Below are 25,739 nucleotides of genomic sequence, written 5' to 3' on the forward strand. Positions count from 1 at the left end.
TATAAGAATGCTGTTGATTTCTTGACATTAATTTTGTATCCTGCTACTTTACCAAATTCATTTATTAAGTCTAGTACATTTTTGATGGAGTCTTTAGGGTTTTCTATGTATAATATCATGTCATCTGCAAATAATGACAGTTTCACTTTCTCCTTTCCAATTTGGATCCCTTTTATTTTTTCTTCATGTTTGATTGCTGTGGCTAAGACTTCCAGTACTATGTTAAGTAAGATTGGTGAAAGTGGGCATCCCTGACTTGTTCCTGTTCTTAAGGGAAATGCTTTTAGTTTTTGCCCATTGAGCATAATGTTGGTTGCAGGTCTTTCATATATGGCCTTTATTATGTTGAGATATGATCCCTCTATTCCCACATTGCTGAGTGTTTTTATCAGAAATGGATGCTGGATTTTGTCGAATGCTTTTTCAGCGTCTATTGATATGATTATGTGGTTTTTATTCTTCACTTTGTTTATGTGGTGTATCACATTTATTGATTTGCGAACATTGTACCAGCCTTGCATCCCTGGGATGAATCCCACTTGGTCATGGTGAATAATTTTTTTTGATGTATTGCTGGATCTGATTTGCTAGTATTTTGTTAAGGATTTTGGCATCAGGAATATTGTTTATCAGGGATATTGGCCTGTAGTTTTCCTTCTTTGTAGTGTCTTTTTCTGGTTTTGAAATTAGAATTATGCTGGCCTCATAAAATGAGTTTGGAAGTCTTCCTTCTTGAATTTTTTGAAATAGTTTGAGGAGAATGGGTGTTAGTTCTTTTTTGAATGTTTGGTAAAACTCCCCCGTGAAGCCATCCGGGCCTGGGCTTTTGTTTGCTGGGAGAGTCTTGATTACATCTTCAGTTTCCTTATTTGTTATTGGTCTGTTAAGTTTTCTATCTCTTCCTGGTCCAATTTTGGGAGACTGTGTGTTTCTAGAAATTTGTCCATTTCACTTAGATTGTTGAATTTGTTGCCATATAGTTGTTCATAGTAGCTGTTAACAATCTTTTGTATTTCTGTGATGTCGGTTGTTACTTCTCCTCTTTCATTTCTGATTTTGTGTATTTGGGTTCTCTCTCTTTGTTTCTTGATGAGTCTAGCTAAGGGTCCATCGATCTTGTTTATCTTTTCAAAAAACCAGCTCTTTGTTTCATTGATCCTTTGAATTGATTTTTTGGTCTCTATGTCATTTATTTCTGCTCTGATCTTTACTATTTCCTTCCTTCTACTTGCTCTGGGGTTTTCTTTTTGTTTGCTTTCTAGTTCTTTAAGTTGTGAGGTTAGATAATCTATTAGAAATTTTTCTTGTTTCTTGAGGTAGGCCTGTAGTGCTATGAACTTCCCTCTCAGAACTGCTTTTGCTGCATCCCATAGATTTTGTGTTGTTGTGTGTCCATTTTCATTGGTTTCCAGGAAGCTTTTAATTGCTTCCTTGATCTCCTCGGTAACCCCATTCATTGTTTAATAACATGCCATTTAGCCTCCATGTGTTCAAATGTCTTTGCATGTTCTTGGTGCAATTGATTTCTAGTTTTATGCCATTGTGATCTGAGGAGATGCTTGATATGATTTCAGTCTTCTTGAACTTGTAGAGACTTAGTTTGTGTCCTAACATGTGGTCTATCTTTGAAAATGTCCCATGTGCACTTGAGAAGAATGTGAATTCTCTAGTTTTGGGGTGTAATTCTCTGTAGATATCTATTAAATCCATTTGGTCTAGTGCTTCATTTAGAGTCTGTGTTTCCTTGCTAATTTTTTTTTTTTATCCTCACCCGAGGACATTTTTCGATATTTTGTTCAGATAGAGTGGGAGGGAGAGAGAGAGAGAGAAACATGGACGTGAAAGGGACACATCGAGTGGCTGCCACCCGCACAGCCCAACCCGGGCCGGGGACAAACTGCAACCGAGGCACGCTCCCTTAGTGGGAACCGAACCCGGGTCTCTCTGAACCGCAGGCTGACGCTCTAACCGCTGAGCAAAACTGGCCAGGGCACTAGTTGATTCTTGTTTGTGCCCTGACCAAGGACTGAACCTGTAATCTTGGCTTATTGCGATGATGCTCTAACCAACCGAGCTACTCAGCCAGGACCTCTAATGTATGCTTCATTTCAGTTATTGACTGGTTATTTTTTATGTTTTCTATCTCCATTGAAGTTCTCACTGAGTTCATCTATTCTTTCCCTGTGCTTTTTGAACAACCTTATAAACAGTGTTTTCAACTTTATCTGGTATATTGTCTCCATTTCATTTAGTTCTTTTTCTGAAGTTTTGTTCTGTTCTTTCATTTAGGACATGTTTCTTTGTCTCTTCATTTTAGCTGATTCCTGTGTTTGTATGTATTAGATAGATCTGCTATGTCTCATAGCCTTAGCAGTGTGGCCTTATGTAGTAAGTGCTCTGTGGGGCTTATGGCATATTCTCCCTGGTCACCTGAGCCAGGTGCCCAGGTGCTTTAAGGGTGTCCTTTGTAGATTGTGTGTGCCTTCCTGTTGTAGTTGAGCCTTGACTACTTTTGGCATGTCAGTGGGTAGAATTGATCTCCAGTATGCTAGTTGAGGGCTGGCTATGACTACTTCACACAGATTGTTGTGTGGGAGCTGACCTATGGAGTGGGAGTCAATTTAGTGGGGCTCTGGTGCCAGCTGAGTCTGTCCTTTGGGTGTGTCGTTTGTGGAAATGACTGGTGGTGCTCTGGTGTTGTCTGAAGCTGGCTACTGGGTATGTTGTTTCTGGAGCCTCTTGGGAAGGGATCTTCTGCAGGCCAGGTCAGCTGCCACTTGTGCCCAAATTGGGACTACCTAGTGGGAGGTACAAAGTGATTGATTTTTTTTTTTTAAGTTCTCACTTACTTTATTATTTTTCTGTATTTTTCAAACATTTTTGTCTTTATTGATTTTAGAGAGAGAGGAAGGGAGAGGGAGAGAGAGAGAGAGAAACATAGATGAGTGAGAACATCGATTGGCTGCCTCCTGCATGCCCTCCACTGGGGGTTTGGCCCAAAATCTGGGCATGTGCCCTGACTGGGAATCGAACTGGCGACTTCTTGGTGCATGGGTCGACGCTCAACCACTAAGCCACACCGGTCAGGCTCTTTATTTTTTCTATCACCATTTATCCCCTCATAACCTCTTCCACCTCCACCCACCCCAAAGGGATTGATGTTGGTTGCTGCTTGTGCTGGGCATAGAGGCTCTTGGGAGAAGCAAGGCTGTTTACCAAGGCCAGCTGTCACTAGTGCCAGGCTTGGGACACTTTGGGGGCACCACAATGTAAGATGAGGCTAGCCACCAATTGTGCTGGGCTCTGGCTACCTAGTTAAAACTATGTTCCAAGTCAACAGTGGCCACAGCCTATAACAGGTTTGGGGCTAACTGATGGCACTACAATGCAAGTGGTGTCAAGTTTCTGCCTATGCCAGTCTTCTGGCTACTTAGCAGGAGGTACAGGGTATACCTAAGGCAGCCACTGCTTGTTTGGGGTGGTGAATTTCTGAGAGGTTTTAGTAAAGTCTGCAGCATGAGGTGAAGCCAGTCCCTTGTGTGTAAAAACTGCTGGAAGAGGTTCAGCTTCACATGTGAGTTGCATGAGTTGGGGTCTCAGAGAATCACAAGAGCGGGGTGAATGGTGTTAGTGAGGTTAATAGAAACCACAGATTTTGTGTCCACTTGCACCTGCTGGTTGGGTGGAGAAGTGCTCAACAGAAAACAATGGTGCCTGCCAGCACTTCTGACCCAGAGAGAGCTGCCCTGGCCCCTGCCCCTCCAGCCCCCAATGAAGGTATTTAATTCTTCCCCATGTATATATGGTGCTTTCTGAGCTGCTGCCCCTGCACTAGAGCCCAGAGTGAGTGAGTATGTGAGCAAGTGAATCCATGTGCCCCTCAAGAAGAATGTCTGGGACTCCAGGAGCCCTGCATTTCACTCAAATATAATCCCTGCTCATTTCTGCAGCCAGATGTTATGGGGACTCCTCTTCTTGACACTGGTGTCCTGGGCTGAGACCCTTTGCTTCTCAGCGGGAACCTTCACTTCTTTACTGCCACACTGTGGGTGTGGGACCTGCTCATTCTGCTTCTCCACCCCTCCTATCAGTGTCACTGTGGCTTCTCCATGTCCTTAGTCATGGCAATTCTGTTCAGCTAGTCTTCAGGTGGTTCTCAATGATGGTTTTTCTGTAACTTAGTTGTAATTTTCATGTGGTCGTGGGAGAAGAAAAGTATAGTTTACCTACTCTGCCGCCTTGAATGGAAGTTCCCTGTATGATTCATTATTCATCTTAAATATATCAAAAAATATATATATGTTTTCTTTCTTGCTAAGTGCATTTGTACATATATATGAGTGTGCATATTCCTGTTTAATCAGTTAAAAAGAAACATAGGGTGCTGTGCAAGCCAAATAATCCTGCAAAATATTAAGCCATATCAAGAAATAGGCCCCCATAGCAGCACTATTTACAATAGCTAAGATCTGGAAACAGCCCAAGTGTCCATCAGTAGACGAATGGATAAAAAAGCAGTGGTACATATACACAATGGAGTACTATGCAGCTGTAAGAAAGAAAGATCTCTTATCCTTTGAGACGACATGGAGGGACCTGGAAAGTATCATCCTAAGTGAAACAAGCCAAGCAGAAAAAGACAAATACCACATGATCTCACTTACATACGGAATATAATGAACATAACAGTCTGAGGAATACGGTAGACCCAGAAACATGGAAGTAGGGCACAGACTGACATCCCTCAGAAGAGGGGGTGGTGGGGGTGGGAAGAGATAAACCACAGAACTTCTATGCATGTATGCATAACCAATGGACATGGACAACAAAGCCAGGACGGGGCGGGGGGATGGGGAGGAGGGTGCCAATGGGGTAAAAAAAGGAGAAACATCTGTAACAAAAATAAAATTAAAAAAATAAATTTAAAAAAAGAAAGGAAATAGGAAGTGGACAGTCCCTTAGACAAAGTAGAAAGTTTTGTTCAACAGTTAATCAGTTCTAACACTCACATACAATAACCAAGAAGAAAAAGGATTCAACAGTGTGTTGCAAAATGAAGTAGTTAAATGTTCTATAGAGGAAAACAACAAAAATGGCATTCCTCAGCAGGGAGCTAGATGGCCTAATTAATTAGACAAATGAGGCATATAAAAACTTTAAATAATGCTAGTCAAGATTGCCAGAATGACAGGACAATGGACCTGATGGTTTTGGGAAAGTTCAAATCTAAAAAATTTTAACTTTTTTTTTATCTTCACCAGAGGACATTTTTCCATTTTTTGTTCAGGTACAGTGGGAGGGAGAGAGAGGAACAGAGAGAGAGAGAGAAACATCGATGTGAAAGGGACACATCGAGTGGCTGCCACCCGCACAACTGACCAGGGCCGGGGACAAACTGCAACCGAGGTACGCGCCCTTAGCGGGAACCGAACCCGGGTCTCTCAGGACCACAGGCCGATGCTCTAACCGCTGAGCCAAACCGGCCAGGGCCAAATCTAAAAACTTTTAAACGTACATAAAAGGTCTAAAAATATCTCTTGACAGAAGTGATGTTTTGTTATAATAAGAGACCAAAGAAAGTTATTTGGTCCATGAAGCTAGGTTTTATGGATGACCTAAGGATCAGCCAGTTGCTAATCTATAAATTGCAACTTAATTAGTCTGAGACAATATTTTTATTTGGGGTTTGATAAGATTACTAAAACCTGAGGTAGGTATACAAATGGTAGAACAACCTAAATCTAGGGACATCTGAAAAATTGGAACCCTGGGAACAGAAATGTTGACTACTTAAAAGGTGTCAGTTGGTTTTTTAAGTTAATAAATTAAACATTAATCAAATACAAACAATAGTGTTTTGTTCCAAGCACACAAACCCTTTGGACATAAGAGAACCTATCATCATGATGCTCCTTTAATACTCTGAGGTTCTGAGAAATAGTCCCACAGATTTTGGTGCTGAGCAGCAAATTTTCATTTTTATTAATTTGAATATATTTATTAAATGTTTTCAGAGTGGTAGGTATAAAGCACTGTCCTAGGTACTGTTTGTATCTATTGGATTAGGAGAAAGATGACCCTTGCTCAAGTGGCATTTCAGTTTGAATTAATCATTTATTATTATGCCTAGCATCAAGCGCGTCTTTTCATAAAAGAAGGGCAGTAACACCTGGTTGGATGGACCAACTAGTATATGTGAAATGGTAATGTCTTGCCCTCCTAGACAGAAATAAGTCACAACAAAAAGGTTTTGAATGAGTACTACTCCTCTGGCTCTCCTACTCTGACCATCAGTATTTTGATGTAATTAATATATATTTAGGGTTCACTCCTTAATTTGGAAGAGAACAAAGGACGACATGAGAATGAATTCACACCAGAATAACATGATTTACTGTACAACATAAGCATAATCATTTGTGACCCTTAGGAATATATAGTAGGTTTCTAATTTATAGTTCCTATTTATAAAGAATTGGAGAAAATTCTTGGCCAACTGTGCCCTGCTTTAGTCAAGACAATTCTTTCCTGGGATTGTCCAAATTTTCCTGATCTTCTAAAAATCCTATTGTGTTTTTCACCAATCCTGAGATAAATTGCCTCGTATTGGAGTCCTTAGTACTGTCTGTGAAATATTCAGGCTTTTTTTTTATCCGGTTGCAAAACTAATTGTAATTAATCACTACTTCTTTATTATTAAAAATTTTTTCTTTATTGATTTTAAAGAGACAGGAAGGGAGAGGGAGAGAGATAGAAACATCGATGAGAGAGAACATCGACTGACCACCTCCTGCATGACCCTCCCACCCCTGGGGATTTGGCCCACAACCTGGGCATGTGCTCTGATGGGGAATCAAACCGGTGATCTCTTGGTACATGGATCAGTGCTCAACCACTGAGCCACACTGGCCGGGCAATCACTACTTCTTTAATACATACCTTTGCTGTCAGACTTCACCTTGGCTCACTCTGTTCCTGAACTCTGAGTGCCTTAATCTGCCTCCTATGGCAAATGAATGTTAAGTGTAATTTCTTTTGAAGAGATAATTCCAGAACCGATCTACCATGACAATGGATCTCCACTACAATGATATTTGAACACAAAATACTATTAGACATCCTCCCTGACTACTGTAACTCAGGGTTTTATTACCTAGTTCACATCCACTGATGTGTGGGACATAAATGCACATCGAAAAGTTTAACTTCTGTGATGAAATGAGGTCACTTTATTAATTTCTTGGCTTTTAGTGTTTTAATTCTTAAAAGTCTTTAAATAATTTCAGCTTTGGCTCAAGAACTTTGCAATCTAGCCCTTCACAGGGAGGAACATCAGGGAAGTCTTGAGCTGGGAGGTATGTTAGAAGAATGGTGAGAAAGCAAGGACACTGCATTCCTACCTTATCCTCAGCTTCTTTCACCATCCCTGAGAAGACTGAGAGAAATGAAAAGCCAAGAAACTCAAGCAGCCTCATAGTTACAGCTGTCTATGGCTTATGACAGTTTACAATGCTTTGTAACATCAAAATGTCATTTTTGTCAAACAAGGTTGCAGTCATAAAAATCAGTTGAACTCACCTAAATTCTTTCTGGAAAAAGGTGTTACATAAATACATCTCAATAAATAAAGTGAATTATTAAGCCAATTAGTATACTTCTTTAGTTGTTTATATAAGACACTAAGGCTCTTCCTGGTTCATAGCATCAACTTTGTACCGCAGAGCTCACTTCCTGGTACGTAGCCCACAGCTAGTCTTCCAGAGTGGGGCTGGGAGGCAGAGGGATTCCTAGGCCCTGGTCATTATTAGAAAAAACAACAAAAACCTTCTTTGTATTCAAGTCTGCAAATATAGCAGAAACAACAATTTTAATTTAAAAGTGGATGTTTGCTATAGAGAAATTTAAAACTAGAACAACATGATAGAAAAGTACACTTCTCTGAATCACTTTTCAAATTTCATCATGATCCTCAGTCTCCTCCAAGACTTTTTTTCTTTTTTTTAGTTCTCACCCAAGGACATTTTCGCATTTATCTTCAGATAGAGCAGGAGGGAAAGAGGGAGGAAGAGAGAGAGAGAAACATCAACGTGAGACATACATCGAGTGGTTGCCACCCACACAACCCCAACTGGGGCTGGGGACAAACTGCAACCAAAGTACATGCCCTTAGCAGGAACCAAACTTGGGTCTCTCTGGTCCGTGGGCTGACACTAACTGCTTAGCCAAACAGGCCAGGGCTCCAAGACTCTTTTTTTTTTTTTTTTTAATTTCTTTTATTGATTTTAGAGAGAGAGGAATTGAGAGGGAGAGAGAGAAAGAAACATCGATGAGAGAGAACATCAATTGGCTGCTTCCTGCATGCCCCCACTGGGGATTAAGCCCACAACCTGGGGACGTATCCTGACTGGGAACCAAGACTCTTTAAAGTGACCTTAGTACTCACTTGATGAGAATAATGAAAGGATGGCTAAAAAAAAAAATAAATAACCGAATATTGCCATCTTACTGCATTGTTTCTCAAATAATGGTACAGAGGATTTAGGTGGTACATCAATGAATATTTAAAATTTCAGTTATGGCCCTGGCCAGTTTGGCTCAGCGGTCATAGCGTCACCCTTGGACCGGAGAGACCCGGGTTTGGTTCCTGCTAAGGGCACGTACCTCGGTTGCAGTTTGTCTCCAACCCGGTTGGAGTCGTGTGAGTGGCAACCACTCGATGTGTCTCTCTCACGTTGATGTTTCTCTTGCTCTCTTCCTCCTTCTCTCCCTCCTGCACTATCTGATGATAAATGCAAAAAAAAAAAAAAAAAAAAAGTCCTTAGGCAAGGATCAAAAAAGAAAAAGAATAAAATTTCAGTTATGTATTTACTTTGATGGAGATTAGAACAAGTATAATTAGCATATAAAATTCAATTTTCATAAATAATATATCCTAAGAAAAGGCTAAAAATGGAGTCTCTTTAAAAAATTTTAAGTAGCCCTGGCCGGTTTGGGTCAGCAGTTAGAGCGTCGACCTGTGGTCCAGAGAGACCCGGGTTCGGGTCCCACTAAGGGTACATGCCTCTGTTGCAGTTTGTCCCCGGCCCTGGTTGGGCTGTGCGGGTGGCAGCCACTTGATGTGTCCCTTTCACGTCAATGTTTCTCTCCCCCCCCCCACTATATCTGAACAAAATATGGAAAAAATGTCCTTGGATGAGGATTAAAAAAAAAAAAATTAAGTAAACACAAACTATGGTAAAAACTGCAAAGGAAGCATACAAATGTTGAAGTTTGGGAAATATTGCTCCTTTCTGTTTATTTCAAGTTTATGTGACTAGTTATACTACATCATTGCCTTGATGAATGTTTATATAATTAAAAAACTTTATATTATAAAACTCACAGGTTATTGCCTACAGAATATCTGATATTTAAAACATATTTTATATCAGGTTTGGAACATGACTCCTAATATAATCTTGTTTACAAAATAAATTATTTTTACTATTCATAACCTCTCCTGGGAATATAACATGCTACTAGTTTAAGGTCTAAATTTATTTGGTTTCTATGCATTAAATGTTTGTTTATAAACTTTCTCTATACTATGAATAACTTGATATTGAATGGGACAGAAAGGTCTGACAAAAAAATCTCCTACATTTATATATTCATATGATTTCCCCCGCCATGAGTTATGTGCTGCTGAGTAAGTGAAGGACCGTGGCTTAAAACTTTCTCACATTTATTATATTCGCATAATTTCTCCCGAGTATGGATTTTTCTATGTTGATTAAGGTGTGCACTCTGGCTAAAGGCTTTCTCACACTCATTACATTTATAGGGCTTCTCTCCTGTATGAGTCCTCTCATGCTGATTAAGATGTGTCCTCTGGCTAAAGGCTTTCCCACAAAAACTACATTCATAAGGCTTCTCTCCAGTATGAAGTCTATGATGTTCAGTAAGGGATGTGATACGGCTAAAGGCTTTACCACATTGGTTACATTTGTAGGGCTTCTCTCCAGTATGAATCCTCAGATGTTGCGTAAAGGACGAATGTTGACGAAAGGCTTTCCCACATTCATTGCATATAAAAGGTTTTTCTCCTGTATGAATTCGCTGATGTTGAATAAGATGTATTCTCTGGCTGAATCTTTTCCCACATTCATCACACTTATAGGGCTTCTCTCCTGTAAGGACTATCTGAGGTTGAGCAAAAGATGAGTTGTGACTGAAGGCCTTCTTATAGTCACTGGGTTTCTTTTCAGCATGAATATGATTAGTAAGAAGAATATGTTGATTGAAGATTTTCCCACACTCACTGTATTCATAAGTATTCTCTCTTACATAGTTTCCCTGATAGTAAATCAATTCTGAATTATGTTTGATGCTATTTCCTTGTGTGTCTGAATTAAGGGGTAATTTAATTGAAGAAATTCTCTGATGCATAATAAGATTTGAGTTCATTTTATAGTTTTCCCCAAATGTATTACATTCAAGGCTTCTCTCCTGTGTGATCTTTTTTGGGGCAAAAGATACTTGTCCTAAATGTCTCTGCTGGTTTTCTTGGTTAAACTCTAACTGGTAATCAAATCCCCAGAGTCCTCCTAGAATGGAGTACCAGAAACTGTCTCCTGTTAGTCTCTCCATTATCATGTCATGGATTTGATTTTCATCAGAAATATTCTGGGTTGGAGTTGATTTTTTGACTTCAGGTCTATTTTCCCCATCTAAAAGAAATTCAGAACAAATGAAGAAGTACAAATTGGTCACGGAGTCATGGGGATGTAAAGTACAGCATAGAGCATATAATCAATAATGTTGTAATAACTATGTATGGTGGCAGGATCTAATAAAAATAACAATAAGTGGGGGTTTACAGCATAATATTTATTTCTAATGGAAAAAACAAAAAACAAAAGAAATTCAGAATATATAAAAACTTTGTAGCATTCTCTGTTTTGAAAAAAATTGTTGCAGAATTAATTACCAAATGAAATTGACAATAATGCAAAGAAAGCATTTGTGGTATTGAAATGTTTTAAAATGTGGCCATGTAACAAGTGGAAACACTATAAAAAGATGACAAGAAGCAGTGAACTAGGGGAAATATTAAAACATGTATGGTGGGGGCTTCCGGTCAAGATGGCGGGTAGGTAAACGCGGTATCGCGTCCTCCCACAACCACATCAAAGTTACAACTAAACTACAGAACAACCATCATTCAAAACCGCCTGAAATCAAGCTGAATGGAAGTCCTACGACTACGGAATTAAAGCAGCAGCCACATCCAGACTGGTAGGAGGGGCGAAGGCGCGAGGGGCTGGTCCCACACCCAAGTGTGGCGGATAAAAATCAGGAGGCTCCCACGGCTGGGAAGGTCCTTCCTGAGGACTGAGGGGTCCCCGTCCCACACCAGGTGCCCCGCTCAGGGTTCCCGTGCCAGGAAGAGAATCCCCATAACTTCTGGCTGGAAAAACCAGCAGGAACTGAGGCTCAGGGAGGCTGAAGCGGCTGGAGCCCCAGGCAGCTCCTTAAAGGGCCCGCGCATGGACTTATTGGACTCTCTCCCTCTGAGCCTGGAGGGGAGGCAGCTGGAGGGGCACCAGAGACACACAGGGAAGAACTGAGCGGTTTGGCACTGGAGCGAGGGCTGGAGAGGGAGCTTTCTCGGGGACAAACGTTGTAAGAGGCCTTTGTTCCTTTGGTGAGCCCTTCCCTGGGGCAGCAGACAGTCTCCATACCTGGGACTCCAGCAACCTGGCTCACACTGGTAGCCCCGCCCTGCTGACTCCCTGAGGCCCCGCCCCGCCCAACTTTCAAGCCCACCCAAGCTATTGCCACTTGCTTAACCATAGGATTGGCCGATACTTCTCGTTAAGTAATACACTGAAACAAACACAGGGAGGCAGCCAAAATGAGGAGACAAAGAAACAGGTCCCAAATGAAAGAACAGAAAAAAACCCCAAGAAAAGAACTAAGTGAAATGGAGATAAGCAACCTAACAGATACTGAGTTCAAAATACTGCTTATAAGGATGCTCAATGAACTTAGTGAGAACCTCAGTGAACTTAGGGAGGGCCTCAAGAGCATAAAAAAGGACCAGTTAGAAATCATGGATACACAGTTAGAATTGAAGGAGGCATTAACTGAAATAAAGAATAATTTACACAGATTCAATAGTAGAGTATGTAAATCCAAGGAGCAAACCATCAATTTGGAATATAAGGAAGCAAAAAATGCCCAATCAGAACAGCAAAAAGAAAAAAGAATCCAAAAAAATGAGGATAGTGTAAGGAGCCTCTGGGACAACTTCAAGTGTGCCAACATTCGCATCTTGGGGGTGCCAGAAGGGGAAGAGAGAGAACAAGAAATCGAAAACCTGTTTGAAACAATAATGGCAGAAAACTTTCCTAACTTGGTGAAGGAAACAGACATACAAGTCCAGGAAGCACAGAGAGTCCCAAACAAGATGAACCCCAAGAGGCCCACGCCAAGACACATCATCATCAAAATGCAAAAGGTTCAAGACAAAGAGAGAATCTTAAAAGCAGCAAGAGAAAGGCAGCTAGTTACCTACAAGGGAGTTCCCATTAGGCTGTCAGCTGATTTCTCAAAAGAAACTTTGCAGGTCAGAAGAGAGTGGCAAGAAATATTCAGAGTGATGAAAACCAAGAACCTACAACCAAAATTACTCTATCCTGCAAAGCTGTCATTTAGAATCGATGGACATATAAAAACTTTCCCAGACAAGAGAAAGTTAAAGGAGTTCATCACTACCAAACCGTTATTATATGAAATGATGAAGGGTCTTTTTGAAGAAAAAGATAAAATATATGAACAAACCAAATGGCAATGAATACATATCTATCAACAACGGAATCTACAAACAAAATGAACAGGTAGAACAGAAACATTCTCATAGATACAGAGAACATTTTGTTGGTTGCCAGTTGGGAGGGGGGTTGGGGGAATGGGTGGAAAAGGTGAAGGGATTAAGAAGCACAAATTCATTGCTAGACTGACAAACCTCAAAGGGAAAGGGGTTGGGGGGTGGGGTGGGAAGAAATAAACCAAAGAACTTATATGTATAACCAATGGACACAGACAATAGTGTGGGAAAAGGTGGGAGGGGGGCGGGAGTGGGGAGGAGGGGGTCAATGGGGGAAAAATGTGGAACATCTGTAATACATTTCACATCCAACAATAAAGATTTGAAACAAAACAAAACAAAACATATATGGTAACCATGAAAAGAAGAGATCATCCAAGAGTATCCACAGTTGAAAAGAAATAGAAAGGAGAATAAGAAATATCAGAGAGCCCTGGCCAGTTTGGCTCAGCGGTTAGAGTGTTGGCCTGCAGTCCAATGAGTCCCAGGTTCAATTCCGGTCAAGGGCACATACCTCAGTTGTGATTCATCCCTGGCCCTGGCTGGGGTTGTGCGGGAGGCAGCCATTCGATGTGTCTCTTTCCCATCGATGTCTCTGTCTCTGTCTCTGTCTCTCTCTCTCCCTCCCACTCTATCTGAACAAAAAAATAGAAAAATGTCCTCCAGTGAGGATAAAAAAAAATATATATATATATCAAAGAAAGGTCTGTGTTCAGAGGTGGGAGATATTAGAGGAAAGACTGTATTTAGAGAAGACAGGTCTCATCTATGGACTATTCTATTCTAAGGGCAGCAACTTGTTTATTTAAAAAGTATTTCTTCCCATTTTTAATCTTTTGTTTAAAATGATAAAACAAATAATTGCTTACAGTAATATATTAAAATAATGTGGAAATACATAAAGTAAAAATTCTACCTCTTAGAGGTACTCATTATTAATAGTTTGGGGCTTATCTTGCCAGATATTTCCTATGTTCACACAAATATAAATGTAAACCATATTTTGAACAAGCATGACTAATGGATTGTGATAAAACAAAATTTCATTTCAGTCTCCTAATACTTTAAAATTTCTTTAGTGGGGGTATTCTTCCTCTGCTTCTAGATGAAGATTTGGGCAGGTCCCATGACTTTCCCCCCACACAGTCTCTATTCAACATTAAAAATGTTCAGTCACATGTAATATCAAAACTCCAAAATTAATCCCTTTCCCCTCTCCCAGTTCTGTTAGAGTCATATTTGTTTTCTCTCTCTCTCCCTGCCTGCCTCTTCATCCACTCTTCTCTCTTCCTGTTGACCCCTCCCCCAACTCTACTCTACTCTGCTAGTCTTTTCTCTGAATCTATTCTTTTCCCCACTTAACTATATTTCCTTGCTCACCTCTTATTCCATTGTAACAAGATTTGGAGGGTAGGAGCTGTGTGGAGGGAGGAGGGATTAGGAAATGGGACAGTTTTTGTATGACTGGGTGGCTTCATATTCTCAGTTTAGCAGATGGTTAAACAGACTCACTTTTGGGAAATTCTGTGACTGTTGGGAGGCTCTCTCTCCTGTCATTCCCAAGATCTAGAATAATCTCTATTTTGGGTAGTGCCCTGAGACCAGTCCTAGGGCATAAATCCTATTGGGCAAGATCTAAGCTCATTCTGGCTGACTCATGACAAGCACTCAAGATGCTTTGTGGAAACAAACCTGTGTGGTAGTGTACACTGATCCCAACTCAACAGTCTCTCCTGGCTCACTCACCAAAGCCATTTTATTAGTCAGCTGTTCTTGAGCCTTGGACTGCTTTAGCTTTCTCAAATGAGTCATGTGCTAGTCGTGGTCTCTTACCATAGGGAATGTACAAGCATACCTCATTTTATTGCACTCCACTTTACTGCACTTCGCAGATATTGTGGTTTTTGCAAATTAAAGGTTTGTGGCAACCTTACATCGAGCATGTCTAACAGCACCACTTTTCCAACAGCATTTGCTTGCTTTGTGTTTCTGTGTCACATTTTGGTAATTTTCACCATATTTCAAACTTTTCCATTATTATTATATTTGTTATGGTGATCTGTGATCAGTGATCTTCAATGTTACTATTGTAATTGTTTCGCAGTGCCATGAACTGTACCTATGTAAGATGGTGAACATAATCTACAAATGTTCTGTGTTCTGACTGCTCTACTGACAGCATTCCTCCATCTTGTTCTTCCTTGGGCCTCCCTATTCCCTGAGACACAACAATATGGAAATTAGGCCAAATAATAACCCTAAAATGGCATCTAAATGTTTAAATGAAAGGAAGAGTTGCGCATCTCTCACTTTAAATCAAAAGCCAGAAATGATGAAGCTTAGTGAAGAAGGCATGTTGAGAGCTGAGAGAGGCCAAAAGCGGGGCTCCTTATGCCAGTTAGGTAAATTGTGAATGCAAAGGAAAGTTCTTGAAGGAAATGAAAAGTGCTACTCCAGTGAATAAATGAATGATAAGGAAGAGAAACAGCCTTGTTGATATGGAGAAAGTTTTAGTGGTTTGGATAGACTATCAAACCAGCCACAAGATTTCCTAAGCCAAAGCCTCAACTCTCTTCAATTTTACTGAAGGCTGAGAAAGGTGAGGAAACTGTAGGAAAAAAAGTCTGAAGCTAGCAGAGGTTGGTTCGTGAGGTTTAAGGAAAGAAACCACTCCATAACATAAAAGTGCACAGCGAAGCAGCAAGTGCTGATGTAGAAGCTGCAGCAAATTATCCAGAAGATCTAGCTAGGATAACTAATGAAGGTGTCTACACTAAACAGATTTTCAATGTAGCTGCAACAACCTTATATTGGAAGAAGATGTCATCTTGGACTTGCATAGCTAGAGGAGAAGTTAATGCCTGGCTTCAAAACTTCAAAGGACAGGCTGACTCTCTTATTAAAGGCTAATGCAGCTGGTAATTTTAAGTTGAAGCCAGTGCTCATTTACCATTCTGAAAATGTTAAGGCTTTTAAGAATTACTCTAAGTCCACTCCGACTATGATCTATAAATAGAACAACAAAGCTGAGATGGCAGCACATTTGTTTATTACATGGTTTATTGAGTATGTTAAGCCCTCTGTTGAGACCTACTGCTTAGGTAAAATGATTCTTTTCAAAATATTATTGCTCACTGACAATGTACCTGGTCACCCTAGAGCTCTGATGGAAATGTACAATGAGATTAATATTATTGCCATGCCTGCTATCACAGCATACATTCTGCAGCCCCCGAATCAAGTAGTAGTATTACCTTTCAGTTCTTATTATTTAAAAAGTATATCTCGTAAGGCTATAACTGTCATAGATGGTGATTCCTCTGATGGATCTGGGCAAAGTAGGTTGAAAACCTTCTGAAAAGGATTCAGCATTCTAGATGCTATTATGAACATTCGTGATTCATGGGAAAAGTTCAAAATAGTTAACAGTAATATGAGTTTGGACAAAGTTGATTCTAACCCTCATGGATGATTTTAAGGGGTTTAAGACTTCACTGGAAGAAGTAACTGAAGATGTGGTGGAAAATTTCAAGAGAACTAGAGTTACAAGAGGAGTCTGTGCCCAGCTGATGTGGCTCAGTGGTTGAATGTCAACCCATGCACCAAGAGGTCACTGGTTTGATTCCCGGTCAGGGTACATGCCCAGGTTATGGGCCAGATCCCCAGTTGGGCATGAGGAGGCGGCCAATCGATGTTCTTGCTCATTGATGTTTCTATCTCTCTCTCTCAAAATCAATAAATAAAAAAATTACAAGTGGAGTCTAAAGATGTGACTGAATTGCTGCAACCTCATGATAAAACTTTTAATGGATGAGGAGTTGCTTCCTATGGATAAACAAAGAAAGTGGTTTCTTGAGATGAATCTACTCCTGGAGAAGGTGTTGTGAAGATTGTTGAAATGACAACAAAGGATTTAGAATAGTACATAAACTTAGTGGACAAAGCGGGGTTTCAGAGGCTTGACTCCAATTTTGGAAGAAAACCTTCAAAGAGCATTGCACGCTACAGAGAAATCATTTGTAAAAGGAATAGTCGACTGATGCAGCAAACTTCACTGTTGTATTAATTTAAGACATTGCCACAAACTTCAGCAACCACCACCTGATCAGTCATTGGTCATCAACACTGAGGCAAGACCCTCCACCAGCAAAAAGATTATGACGTGCTGAAATCCCAGATGATGGCTAGCATTTTTTTTTTAGCAATTAAGTATTTTTAACTTTAGTATGTACATTGTTTTTTAGACAATGCTTTGCACACTTAATAGACTACAGTATAGTGTAAATATAACTTTTGTTGTTGTTGCTAAGCCTCACCTGAGAATATTTTTATTGATTTTTAGATAGAGTGGAAGGTGTGGGGAGGGAGAGAGAGGGAGAGAGAGAAACATCAATGTTAGAGAGACACATCAATTGGCTGCCTCCTGTATGATCCTGATCAGGGTGGGGGATCAAACCTGCAACCCAGTTACGTGCCCTTGACTGGGAATCAAACCCAGGATCCTTTGGTCCACAGGCCAACACTCTACCCACTAAAGCAAACTGGCCAGGGTTGTATTTTGCTTTTTTACATCAATGCACATATGAAACCATTTCCATGTCAGCAAATACATCTTCATATAATTTTTTGGGCACTGTAAAATATCCAATTTTATGTATGTACTATACCAAAGTATTTTGAATAAATTCACGTTTAGGTTATATTGAACTTATAGTTTTTTGTTTTGTTTTGTTTTTAATCCTCACCTGAGGATATTTTTCCACTTTATCTTCAGATAGAGTGGGAGGGGGAAGGGGAGAGAGAGAGAAACATTGATGTGAGCAAGATACATCAATCAGTTGTGTCCCACATGACCCTAACCAGGGCTGGGGACCAAAATGCAACCAAGGTACGTGCCCTTGACCAGAATCGAACCCGGTACTCTTTGGTCCGTGGACCGACGCTCTAACCACTGAACAAACTGGCCAGGGCGAACTTACTGTTTATCACAAACATCACAGCAGAATAATCTGAACAGCAGTTGACTGAACATGAAATAGAAATTTTAAAAAGAAAAAAAGTCCAAGTCCAAAAATTGTGAAAAACAGATCAATATGCTCAAAGATGTATAAAAAGTTAAATAAACAGAACTTACTCTGGTGTAAAATTATATGTGGAAAATATAGTGATTTAGAAGATTCATTTTAAACCAATTTATCATTTCAACCAAATTATCAGCTGGACCACTTTCTTTTTGGCCCAAAGCTTGTGTCTGCCCAGGAACTTTGGCTCTAAGATGTTGGAATGATTAGCTGGCTCTGAAGACGGTCTATCACATTCTCTCAGCACCAACATCCGCAGGCTGTGGACCTAGCTCCCGGAACCACAGAGAGGTACGGTGCTCAAGCCTCCCACCTCCTCGAGCAGAGGTCAGGGCATTCGTTCCCTGGGGCCTAACCTCCAGAACTTTTGTTTATCTCTGGAAACAGGGCAGCTAGACCAACATGCTCACAGCCTTGATTTCCTTCTTTCCATGGCTTGTCTCTTTGAGGGAAAAGGGAAAACTCCTCTTTATACAATTATGATAATCTGGCCCTGGCTGGTTTGGCTCAGCGGTTAGAGCATCAGCCCGCAGACCAAAGAGTAGCAGGTTCGATTCTGGTCAAGGGCATGTACCTCGGTTGCGGTTTGTCCCTGGCCCTGGTCAGGGTCGTGTGGGAGGCAACCAATCAATGTTTCTTTCTTTCTTTCTCTCTCTCTCTCTCTCTCTCTCTCTCTCTCTCTCTCTCTCTCTCTCTAAATCTCTCTGTCCCTCCCTTCCTCCCTTCCTCCTACTCTATCTGAAGATAAACAGAATAATATCATTGGGTGAGGATTAAAAAAATTATAAAATTTAAAAATAAATAAAATTATGATAATCTGTCTGCTAGTCTCCTACGTATATATTAACATGTTCATATATTTTACCAAAACAAATTTATTTGCCAACCAGATTTTTCCATTGACATTGTATCTGGAATATTTTCCATGTGCTTAGATATTCTGTCCAACTTTTTTTTTTTTTTTTTATCTTCATCTGAGGACATTTTTCCATATTTTTGTTCAGATAGAGTGGGAGGAAGAGAGAGAGAGAAACATCGACATGAAATGGACACATCGAGTGGCTGCCACCCGCATGACCCAACCAGGGCCGGGCACAAACTGCAACCGAGGTACATGCCCTTAGCAGGAACCGAACCTGGGTCTCTCGGGACCGCAGGCCGACGCTCTAACTGCTGAGCCAAACCGTCCAGGGCTCTGTCCAACTTTTCAATTGCAGTTGACATTTAGTATTATTTTATATTAGTTTCAGGTATACAGCATAGTGGTTAGACCAGCGGTTCTCAACCTGTGGGTCACGAGCCCTTTGGCGTTCAAACGACCCTTTCACAGGGGTCACCTAAGGCCATCGGAAAACACATATTTCCGATGGTCTTAGGAACCGAAACACCGCTCCTCCATCCGTCTCCAGGCGGGTCCGCCCACAGGCAGATATGCCCACATACAGCATGAGGAGCTGTATTAAAGGGTCTTAGCATTAGGAAGGTTGAGTACCACTGGGTTATACATTTATACAACAGACGAAGTGAAAATGCTTGCTGCTGGTTGACAGACTTGCCATCTACTGATCCGGGAGGGCACATTCCATGTACAGCAGAGACACTGACATCTTGGTCTGTCCATTTAGTCAGGTTTATTTACGTGTCTGTAAGAAGTGTCTTAAGGCTTCTCCATGCAGGTGTTGCACATTTCTTATTGGAAGTTTACTTCTAGATGTTTTATCTTTTGTTTAATCTTCACCCAAGGATATATTTTTATTGATTTTAGAAAGAGAGAAAGGGGGAGAGAGAGGAAAAGAGATAGATAGATAGATAGATAGATAGATAGATAGATAGATAGAGAGACATCGATTTTTGCCTCCAGTATGTGCCCTAACCAGACACCAAACAACTGAGCCATCGAGCCAGGGCTAGATGTTTTTTCTTTATAATTGCTATTGAACGGGATTTTTCTTTTCCATCTTATTTTCTAACTGGTAGCTGTTTGTGCATTTATTTTCACTGTACTGATTAAAAAACCTACTTACCTGGCTTCACAGTTATACTCTAAACTTTGCTACATTTAAGAAATCTCAAACTGCCCAGCTGGTGTAGCTCAGTGGAGTGAGCGTCCTCTCATGGACTGAGAGGCCCCAGTTCAATTCCAGGTCGGGACACATGCCCAGGTTGTGAACTTGATCCCAGGTGGGGCATGCAGGAGGCAGCTGGTCGGTCGATGTTTCTCTCACATCAATGTTTCTATCTCTCTCTCTAAAAAAACAATCAATAAAATCATATTAAAAAAAAAAATCTCAAAACTCTATGTCACCCATCCTGACCAGTGAGTGGACTCATGCCCTTATTCACATCCTACTTTCTTTTTTATTAAAAAATTTTTTTCCTTTATTGATTTTAGAGAGAGGAAGTGAGAGGGAAAGAAACATCGATGAGAGAGAACACCAATTGGCCGCCTCCTTCATGCCCCCCACTGGGGATCGGACCCACACCTGGGCATGTGCCCTGACTGGGAATTGAATCAGCCACCTCTTGATACATGTGTCAACACTCAACCACTGAGCCACACTGACCGGACCAGCCTACTTGCTTTCTGACCTCATCTAGACCTCCATTTCTTTGACTGTTTTTTTTTGTCTTTCAGTTTTCTGCCCTCTTCAGACCTTACTTTATTTCTTGTCACTTTTTGGACTCTATGTCAAATCACTTGAACTAACTAACTTTCTTTCAGTTTTCCTCCTTTAGTTCTAAAAACCCGTTCCTGTGCTAACATAACAGGAGAAATGTCATACCCATGGAAATTAGGACCCACATATGTATAGGGCAAAATCTCATTTGGGCCCCCAAAGCTGCTCAGCAATCCCTTTACTATCCTTTGATCAGTTTCCATTGACCTTAGGAAGCTCTAGCAAGTGCTCCTCAAGGTCTCTACTTGGCCACCCAATTCCTTTACATTCAACACAGGATCTTGCCTCTAACTTTGCCAAGGAAATAGAAGTCACCATGTGTGGACTCCCTCAAATCTGCCACAAACAAACTTATTTCTGTACAAAATCATCCTAATCTTTTTATCTCCAATCCCACTCCCATGTCTCCTAGAACCATGATCCATCTTTTGTATCTATTTCCTACGTATGCTCTCTACTGCCTTTTTCCCTTCAGCATTATAAACAAGCTAAAATAATTCCTTAGAGGAATCCCCCCCCCTTTTTTTAGGGGAAGAGAGAGAGAGATAGAAACAATTATTGATTGGCTGCCTCTTGCACACCCCCTCACTGGGGATCAAGCCTGCGACCTGGGCATCTGCTCTGACCAGGAACCAAACCCATGACCTCTTGATGCATGGGATGATGCTCAATCCACTGAGCCATACCAGCTGGGCAGAGCAATCCTCTTTATTTTATTTTATTTTATTTTATTTTATGTTTTTTTATCCTGACTCGAGGACATTTTTTTCCATTTTTCGTTCAGATAGAGTGGGAGGGAGAGAGAGGAAGAAAGAGAGAGAGAGAAACATCAACGTGAAAGGGACACATTGAGTGGTTGCCACCTGCACGACCCATCCAGGACTGGGGACAAACTACAACTGAGGTACTCGCCCTTAGCAGGAACCGAACCCTGGTCTCTCTGGACCGCAGGCTGACGCTCTAACTGCTGACCCAAATCGGCCAGGGCAGCAATCCTCTTTTGACACTATCTTCTTATTCTAGCAAACATGCTCTGTATTGTCCCCCCTTCTCATTCTAGCTTATTGTAAGAGTACTGTACACTTATTAACTCTCATGTTTTTAAAAAAATCTCTGTTCATTTGACAATGTACAAATTGATTGTTCTTCTAGTCACTCCCCTGTCATTTCTCTTGTTAATATAATTACTATCCTCTTTGTTGCTAAATCCATTGGACACTCTCTAGGTCTCATCTGAGCCAGGAAGAGATTTCTAGATAAATATACATCAGCAGTTGTCAGTAACAAAGGGGCAAGCAATGTCCCAGAGAGTACATCAGAATAAGGTCACCAAAGCCAGATCATTCTATCTGTCCTTTGATCAACAGAAATGTTTTACTACATTCTCATTAGAAGAACCATTGACTGGGTCTCACGGGATAATGCAAAAGCAGTCTCCTTGGAAGAGACTGCCAGCCTGCCTGTCCCTGACAAGGAGGATGTGAAAAATCACTTGTTCAAGCTGATCTATGAACTAAGAGCCTTGGGTATCCACATATAGATACAAAATAATGTCTTAAGTTAGCAATTATTGTCTGTAGTTGAGGGTCAGCGGTGAGTGCGGACATAATGGGAGACAGTGTGGATCCCGACATGGCAGCCTGTGTACCCGTGGGAAAGAACAGCTCTGCCTTCAGCTGTAGGTGCCAACCCTGGCAATTCACCTGAAAAGGGAGTTCTTAATTTTCTTTCTTTAGTTTCCTGCTCCCTAGGATCTAGGGCATGAAGGTTCACAGTAATAATGTCGTCCAGTGTTGTCAGGGAAAGGGCTACGGGTTCTTGACAAAATGTTTTAATTACCAGCCTCTGCCCACAGAATGCCAGCACTGGTCAGGTCAAAATCAGGTTCAATGAGGCTGAAATAGGAACAAAGTTTCCTAAGATAATCTAGGGCACTCAAAGCAAGAAGCACAGCCAAGTCAGAGTCAAACTGAAAACGCAGAAGTTTGAATGGAACAAAACCAAGTCCAAATGATGAAACAAGGCGCCAGAACAAAGAATCTGAGTGGGAAACTAGACAGAGATGGGGCAAGTTAGCTTGGCCGAATGAACCAGAGTGGAATATGGCACACATGTACCCGTCAACTATTTGCTAATACAACCCAGGCAGAGAGCATGTTATGCTAACAATAGGGAACTAAGGAGGTTTTTCTTTTGGTCAAGAAGTCTTATGTTTAGTGGGATGTTTTAAAGAAGAGAGTATAAAGTCAACAGATCAGGTGCTGAAATAGAGTAATTAAAATAATAGCATGACATTCATAAACAAAAATATAATCTGAAGTCTGGAAAGAGAATATGAAATGGGGGAAACTGACAAAGAAGGCCATTTAAAAGCACTGTACTAGAGGATGGAACACCAAGGCCATAGGAGTACACGCCTCTAGAAGAATGAGGAGGGACAGAAGGTAGTACAGGAGGTAAAGATACGGCAGAAAGGCTGAAAGAGGCAAGAATAGTGTGTATCACAGGCCAGGATGGAAGAAAATTTCAAAAAAGTAAAGTCAACACAGTCAAATACAAGATCTTAGGAAACAACAACTGAGGTTTTTAGCCCCTGCATTTGACTGGAAGGAAGTCAGTGGTACTCCAAGAAGACAATTTTAGTAACACAAGTGGGATATATCACAAAGGTGAGCACGAGAATAAGAACCAGGGTTATGGGTTTCAGACAAGTTTTAAGAGTTTGATAATGAAAAGACAAAGAAAAAATGAAAAGTAGGTAAAAACAGCAGAGGATTTTTGATATGGAAAGAAAAGATTTAAAGAAAACCAAGAGAGAATGTGTGAATAAAAAACAGAAAGTGCTATGTGGAGATTTGCAAACTCAGGACATTCCAACTTCAAAATAACTTTTGTGTTGTGCAAATTTTTAAATAATAAGTGTATATTATCTGTTTAATCAGAAAAAAATAAGAGAGCCATTTCTACTTTGGGGAAAAAAATCAAATATGAACTAGATTTTTTAAAAGTCTTCAGTATTCTTGCCCTGGCTAGTTTGGCTCAGTGGTTGGAGCGTTGGCCTGCGGTCCAGAGAGACCCGGGTTCGGTTCCCGCTAAGGGCATGTACCTCGGTTGCGGTTTGTCTCTGGCCCTGGTTGGTTGTGCAGGTGGCAGCCACTTGGTGTGTCCCTTTCACATCGAAGTTTCTCTCTCCCTCTCTCTCCCTCCCACTCTATATGGACAAAAAATGGAAAAAAGTGTCCTCGGGTAAGGATAAAAAAAAATAATAATAAAGTCTTCAGTATGCTTTAAATCCCAGAGAGAGATATTTGGAGCACACTCCGTTGAGCACTTCGGAGGTGACTGTTTCCCTTCACTCAGCAGCAAATACTAAAACATCTGCTTCTCACCTGGATGGGTGTCCAGTGGGCTGTCTCTTTCCATCGTCCACTGCTCTCCTTGCTCCAACTGAGTGATCACCTCTGGCTGATAAAGTTGATGCCCTATTCAGAGGGGAAAAAATGTATCTCAGAAGTTTATACTGAAACAAAAACATTTCTCTCAGAACTAATTTCCAACCTTTTTAGTAATGAAGGGCCTCTGGTTTGGGGAAAGGGAGGCTTCAGAGGCAGCAAAATAAAGCTACCCACCTCAAACTCGACCAAGTCAAGACTTTTTACCTGAGGACAAAGAGCAGGAAACAAAGGTGCCTGTCTATGAAACTGCTTAGCATTCTTCTGTCCTGGCCTGACCTACAGTCACAAGCACTTTGGAGGTTTTCACTACTTGAGAAAGTAGGAAAGTTCCCTTACCCATGGCTTCACTTTCTGCAGTTTCAGTTACCCGCAATCAACCATGTTCCAAAAATATAAAATGAAAAATTCCAGAAACTAACAATTCATAGTTTTATTTTAAAATTTTTTTACTGACTCATAAAGGCATTTTCCCTTTTTCTTAAAAATTGAATTTATTGGGGATACATTGATTAATAAAATTATATAAGTTTCAGACGTACAATTCTATAAAACATCATTCGCCTATTGTATTGTGTGCTCACCATCCCAAGTCATGTCTCCTTCTGTCACCATTTAACCCCCTTTACCCTCTCCTGTCTCCCCCTACTCCCATTTCCCTCTGGTAATTACCACTGTTGTCTGTCTGTGAGGTTTCTGCTTAATCCCTTCACCTTTTTCACCCAGTCCTCCTATTCCCTCCTCTTCGCTGACAGCTATGAGTCTGTTTCTGTTTTGTTTGTTATTTTGTTCATCAGATTCCACATATAAGTGAAATCATATAGTATTTGTCTTTCTTTGACTGGCTTATTTCACTTAGCATAATACATCCCATAAACAAAAAAATTCATAAGTTTTAAATTGCAGGCAGTTCTGAGTACTGTGATAAAATCACGAGGCCATCCTGCTCTATCCCACCCAGGACGTGAGTCATCCATCCCTCTGTCCACACGGTAGATGCTCCAGGCCAGTTAGTCACTTAGTCTTGGTTATCAGATCAACTGTCCTGCTATCTCAGTGCTTGTGTTCAGGTAACAATTCTTTACATAATAAAGGTCCCAAAAGCACAAGAGTAGTGATGCTGGCAATTCAGATATGCCAAAGAGAAGCCGTACGTACAATGCTTCCTTTAAATAAAAAGGTGAAAGTCCTCAACTAAATAAGGAAAGAAAAAAATTACATGCTGAGAGCTATGGTAAGAATGCATATTCTATCCATGAAATTGTGAAGAAAAAAGAAATTTGTGCTAGTTTTGCTGTCGCTCCTCAAACTGCAAATGCTATGGCCAGAAGGCGTCATAAGTGCTTATTTAAGATGGAAACGGCATTAGGCTTTATCATAGGTATGTATGAAAAGGAAAAAGCAGTGTATGTAGGGTTCAGTATTATCCATGGTTTCAGGCATCCACTGCAGATAAGGGGGGACTATTATAAACCAGTTAGAACGGTTTCCAGTTTTACAGGGACCCCATCTTTACCCAGTGCGACCAGATTCCTATAGTTTTCCAGCATCACATCTCGGTAGAGGTTCTTCTGGGCGGGGTACAGCTGGTCCCATTCCTCTCTGGTGAAGTCCACAGCCACATCCTGGAATGTCAGTGACTCCTGAAACATCAAGT

The 25,739-nt window shown here is 40.8% G+C and overlaps 1 protein-coding gene across 1 annotated transcript in view; it reads right to left on the reverse strand.

Moving 5' to 3' along the window:
* Positions 1 to 9,642: 9,642 nt before the first annotated feature.
* ZNF713 (zinc finger protein 713) overlaps positions 9,643 to 25,739 on the reverse strand; it is a 34,210-nt gene continuing 18,113 nt past the window's right edge. Inside the window, exons 3-5 of the mRNA XM_036279729.1 lie at positions 25,599 to 25,725; positions 24,020 to 24,112; positions 9,643 to 10,709 (exon numbers count right to left, since the gene is read on the reverse strand). Of these exons, the coding sequence (XP_036135622.1) occupies positions 9,643 to 10,709; positions 24,020 to 24,112; positions 25,599 to 25,725 (1,287 nt within the window). The remainder of the gene's footprint in view (positions 10,710 to 24,019; positions 24,113 to 25,598; positions 25,726 to 25,739) is intronic.

The sequence above is a fragment of the Molossus molossus genome, unplaced genomic scaffold (genome assembly GCF_014108415.1).
Source record: "Molossus molossus isolate mMolMol1 unplaced genomic scaffold, mMolMol1.p scaffold_m16_p_3, whole genome shotgun sequence".
In the NCBI taxonomy this organism is placed as follows: Eukaryota; Metazoa; Chordata; class Mammalia; order Chiroptera; family Molossidae; genus Molossus; species Molossus molossus.